General features: G+C 37.2%; 1 protein-coding gene across 8 annotated transcripts in view; it reads left to right on the forward strand.

Annotated features, from left to right (window-relative positions):
- Positions 1 to 5669, forward strand: part of LOC149743912 (uncharacterized) — a 77017-nt gene that overhangs the window by 23456 nt on the left and 47892 nt on the right. For 4 of the 8 annotated variants that reach the window (XR_016391673.1, XR_016391674.1, XM_089906037.1 and 1 more), the window contains one exon: positions 29 to 4258. The exons of the other annotated variants lie outside the window; for them this stretch is intronic. Coding sequence is in view for 1 of the 4 variants with exons in the window: in XM_089906036.1 (XP_089762162.1) it covers positions 29 to 192 (164 nt within the window). In the remaining 3 variants the exon portion in view is untranslated. Of the gene's footprint in view, positions 1 to 28; positions 4259 to 5669 lie in introns of those variants that run through there. 8 annotated transcript variants of the gene reach the window in all.

Genomic DNA, 5669 nt, shown 5'->3' on the forward strand with positions numbered 1-5669 from the left:
CGTTTTTTTCCCCATGTTTCTCCCAAAGTGGCTGAAGTAGGAGATGGAAACATTACCATTGAAAAAGAAGGTACAAGAAGAGCCAGATTTATGGGCATGCACCTAGTGCATCCACTCAGACCCAGACAGAAGGACTACACACTTGGTTTAATGCTCTATTGTTGCCATCTTGAAATTCTGAAGAATTTTTGAATAAGGAGCACTGCATTTTCACTTTTCACTGAGTATGCATAGCCATAAATAAAGTCAAACCTGTTGGTGATGTCAATCTGGAAAACTCCTATCTGGGTCAAGGAGAGACTGACTGGGCATGGCTGCCAGGCATGTGCTTAAATGAATACTTGGAGAGACCATATATAAAATAGATAAACAACAAGGATTTACTGTCTAGCATAGGGAAATATATTCAGTATCATATACTAACCTATAATGGAAAAGAACTGAGAAAAAAGAATATATATTAATTTATTCATACAAATGTATAACCGAATCACTTTGCTGTACACCTGAAACTAACACAATATCGTAAATCAAATATACTTCAATTAAAGAAAAGAATACTTGGAGAGAACATGACTATTCTCTGAAACTTGGAATAAGCCTATGACCCTGGGTTTTATTCCTTTCCAGTACAGCTTGTCTGTTCTGAAGAGATTTTGACTGGCAAATAGTGAAGAGACCCTTCTTTACTTGATAAAAGCAAACAAATAAATACCAACAATAACCAAAAAAAAGGAGGATGGGCAATATCAATATTAAAATGGACAAATTCATGATCCACGAAGAATATATATGAATAGCAAACACTTTTAGAATAATGAGAAGATGATTAATATTGGTCTTATAATGTAAGTGGAAATCTTTGACTCATCTCTCAAAATGATTTTAAGCAAGTCCATAGAAAACTTTAAAAATGATAGCGATTTTGAAGAGTATAAGTACAAGTCTGAATTAATAGGTTTATACTGAAATTTAAAATTAGACTAAATAGACATGCAAAGAGCTCCCAAATATCTGAAAAACGTTCAAAATTTATGTTCTCAAAGCAATAAACTTTAATCAGTTATTAAAAATAGAAAAAAAACACAGTTTCTGGCCTCAGTGCAATAACTTGAGAAATTAATAAGCTTAATAACACAATAACAAGTAGGAAATTATAATATAGAACTCATTTAAATAGCTCTAATTACTCTGAAAGAAAGCAAAATTACAATGCCTATTTAGAAATTAAGTACTTACAGAACCAAACATAACAAAGTATATAAAATATACTAAACCTTAAAGAGAACACGAAAAGCTATAAATCCTTTCATTATTAAGAAGAGAGAGTATATATATATATATATAACATAATTATTAAATTTCAGTGGATTTATTGGAAAAATGGACATGAAATTAGATGAAGCTAGAAACAGATAACACTCCATGAGAGCTTAATATATGACCAGACTTTTCTATAAATATTGCTGGAATTATCAATCTCAGTCTTGAATGATACTATTATGAGCCTTATTTCACCTATGAAGAAACTCAGGCACAGAGATGTTAAGTAACTTGCCCAAGTAACTTGCCCAAGGTCACACAGATGTGTAAATGGAAGAGCTAGTTTATGAATAAAGTCAGTGTAGAACCATAACCTGGGCTCTTAACCTCTATGCTCCACCCCTTTGTATAATAAAATAGCTCATACTGACATGATTACTACTCACCAAGCCCTACTCTGAGTGTTTTACATATTTTAATGAAAGACAAAATAAGTCAAAAAAATATGAAATCAAAGTGCATTTGACTGTTATGCTGTACCCACATGGACAGAAATTCTGTTCTTTTTATCTTAATTTCACTCTTTGGGGACATAAACTATTGTTCAATAAGTTTTATTTTAAGCTGTGAAGGACATTTGAGCTGTTCTTTCTGACCCTAGCTGTGTTTGTTTGTTTGTGTTTTGGCAGGTGGGAGAGGGAGATACATTAGGAGTAGATATAAATTAAACCCTCATAGAATCAATGAGAGACAGCAATACTGAAATTATAACAAGGCACATGTCCATGGATGCTGGAAAGCAGAAATTAAGGGTAAGGACATGCAGCAGCTTTATACTATTCAAGATGTCACCAGCAGTCCCTCTGCCAAGATCACAGGTGCCATGCTAGAGCTACCAGGGCAATTACTGCTGTCATGATAGTAATGACACAACAAAACAAAACTCTCCCAATTCTTGAGCCAAATGTCCCACTTTGAAAAGCCACATAGAAAGGGTGAATGTGCATTTGGTTAAGCTTGAGTCACATGTCTGACCATAGCCCGCAAAGAAGGATCTGCCCTCTCTACTTCATATGAGGCACTAAGGTGAGAAATATATAATCGGCATGGGAATCCTCCTCTGTCAGCACCACAAACAGGGTAATAGAGAAGTGTCTGGCAAGCAGGCCATCCTGACAGCACACATACAAAACAAACTCACATTCACATGATTGTTTGCTTCTCTTGCTTTTCCATGAGTTTCACAAAAGTAGAAACTATTCCACAGTTTTCATCATCTGTTACCTAAATCATTTCTTTCTTGAATTTATTAGGCATTTAATATAAGCACTTTGACAGAATTGATGAGTATTTAAAAGAATGAATAAATGAATAATCAAAAGTGTGTTTCTTTCTAGAAGTTTAGAATCTACCTCTACCAAACAAACAAGGCACAACAATTAGAGATACCAAAGCATAACAACATATACAATTTAATACATATCTTCTTTACAACCCATAGTTGACCAGAACAATGTATAGTTTGCCTTGACTGTCATCAAAATTAAGAGAAAAATCTATTCACACTGAAAGACAGCAAAACATGTTAATATATTGCTCATGTGTTGTTTACATCATGAACCATTTCCTGCAAAATGAAGAATGACAAATTGCAACTTACATGACCTTTGAAATACACTATCATATATGGCAAGCCTTCCTTCAAGGATTTTAAATAGTAGGATAAATAGGTTGTCAAAAAAAAAAGCGACCTATAAAACTCATCTAGTTGAGTGGCAGGTTTTTGTATGAACACTTTTTTGAATAAGAATGCTGAGTTTCATATATATATACATACAAATATATATATATACAAATATATATATATTTGTATATATATACAAAATTTGTATATATATATATTTTTTAATGATCATGGGTACTAACTCTAAATCCTTACAGAGAAAAAAACCATGCAGAAAAGATGATCTGTTTTGAAAATGTGAAGTTAGTTCATATCTTGCTTCATGTTGTAAATATATTGAGCTTGAATTTGCACAAGGACTGGATTTGAAAGGAAAAGTTTAAGATTATCATTCCATTTCTTAGAATCAAATCAAGAGAAAAAATTTTTTCTTTGTACAGTTGGGAGTGGGAGGTGCATGAATGAATTCTTTCTAAATTCCTTTTAAAATAATTTTTCAATAAAATTTATGTAAAATTCACACTCAGGACAAAAACAGTGAAACTGTGGAAAAATTAAATAAAATGGGAAATATGGAAACCACGATTTCAAAGTTCTTTAGTGACACTGATTGAAAGTGTATATAAACAAATAATGTGTAATGCTTTGTACTAGTATATAGCTCTAGGAGTATTTTGATCCAAAAAAGTCCTTGTTTTATAGAAATCCATGAAATTTGAGTTCTGCTTTAAGGAATTTACAGTGAAAACCTTGAAATTGCCTTGAGGATGAATTAAATTAATTCATTATGTCAAAATTTGAGGAAGAGATTTCATAAATGGAACAGGAGAATGCACTTTACTTATTTTACTGGCTCAGAAGAACACACATGAATTTTGAAAATTTGAATGACAAGAAAAATTGTTTCTTTGAGAACTCACTTGACATCCTCTTTCTTTTTGATTACTTTGGAGACCTAATATAAATTCACAGACATATTTTCAACCATAAAATCCATCTTTTGATAGATTTCTTAAAGTGGCTTCCAGTTTATAATGAATAATTTGTGCCTTAAAATGTAATGTGTGAAGAGACGGTTTTTGCCCCATGTAGGGCAGTGGAATTTGTTGTTTGGTAGACTTACGGATGAACGGTGCAGAAGGGATGTTCAGAAAGATCTTGAAAGCTGTTGGTTGTCAAGTAAATGCACACGTGGCCTCAACACCAGAGCATCACGTGCCTTGGTGATCCCTGACCCCTGGAACTGGAGCTGGTGTTTCAACCATTTTACTCTAATTCAATATTAATAAATTTCTTCTTCTGTTAGTTTGATTTTTATGGAGTTGTGATTTTTTTTCATGCAGGACAGATTGATCAAGTAGATATGAGAGAAGGGTGGAGTCAAGATGGTGTACTAGGAGGACACAAAATTTGCGCCTCCTCACAACTAGGGCACCTACCAGGCAATGGTGGGTCCACGGACACCTAAGGGGATGGGAGGAACCCCCAGTGACTGGGTAGGATGTGGGGCATGGGGGGAGTGAGGGAGGAGGAGAAGTGGAGGCGAGTCAGGACTGGCCCCCCTGAGGGGTGGCTGGGGGAAGGGAAGGGATCCCATGCCAGAAGGGGGAAATTGGAGGACCACTGGGAGGGAAGAAGATCAAAAGGGAGCATGGCCAGGTTGCCCCTGCCCACCACCTGGGCCCCTCCAGCCACGCAGGTCCTGAAGGAGTGGGAGGGAGGGAAGGGCGATCAAAAGTAAAGGCCAGACCTCTGGGACTGGCACCCCTGAGGGGCGGCTGGTGGAGGGGAGGAGTTCCTACACCCAGTGAGACCCACTCACAGATAGGGGTCCAGCAGCAATGGGGGGAGACCATGGGGGAGGGGCACGAAGGAAGGGAAAGGAACACGGCTGGTGCTTTCCCTGTACACTTAAGCACCAGGAAGCCTGTTGGGCTCCCAGGCCTAATCCTCTGCATTTGGAGCCTCCCTCCTGCAGTGCAGAGCCCAAGCCCCGCCCCTACACCCCCACCCAGGGCCATACCTCTACACTCAGAGACCCCCTCCAGTGAGCTTGGCCTAAACCCCACCCATACACCCTCACTCAGGGTCCTACCTCCAAACTCCAGAAGCCCACAGTCCAGAGGCCTTCCTTTCCACGTGCTGCCTCTCCCCTTCTGCTCAGGTCCTAAGCAGAGGCCCCACCCCACACTTGAAAGTCACCCCCCACCCACGCACCTAGGCCCCCTCCCACACTTGGACATCGCCCCATGTAGGTCCCGCCCCACACTCAAAAGTCACCCCCCCACCCTAAACACTGCCCCAGCCTAAGTTCTCCCCCCAAACTCCGCCCACATAGCCAAGGCTGTTTTTTATTTTCTTCTATTCCTTTTTGCTCTGTCAGATTGGGGTTATGTTTTACCTTGTTGATTCATTATTGTTGATTCTTTTATATTTTTATTTTTCGTAATCTTTTATTTTTCTAATTTTATTTTATTCTTTATATTTTGTTAGTGATTTTTCCTTTTGGCTTGTTCCCCCCCCCCAATTTTTTTTTCTTTTTTCTGTTGTGTATTTATTTTACCTTGTTGCAGTTGTTTCAATTATAGTTTTATTTATCCTAATAGATTTTTTATCTTTCTAATTTTATTTTGTTTTTTATTCTTTGATATTGTACTGCTCCTTATTTTCTTTCTTTCTTCCTTTTTTTTTTTTTTTTTTTTTTTTTTACTGTGCCATGAAG

The sequence above is a fragment of the Delphinapterus leucas genome, unplaced genomic scaffold (genome assembly GCF_059928025.1).
Source record: "Delphinapterus leucas isolate spDelLeu-1000000601 "Yukka" unplaced genomic scaffold, BTC_Dleu_Yukka2 spDelLeu_asBTCV2_sq53, whole genome shotgun sequence".
Taxonomy (NCBI): Eukaryota; Metazoa; Chordata; class Mammalia; order Artiodactyla; family Monodontidae; genus Delphinapterus; species Delphinapterus leucas.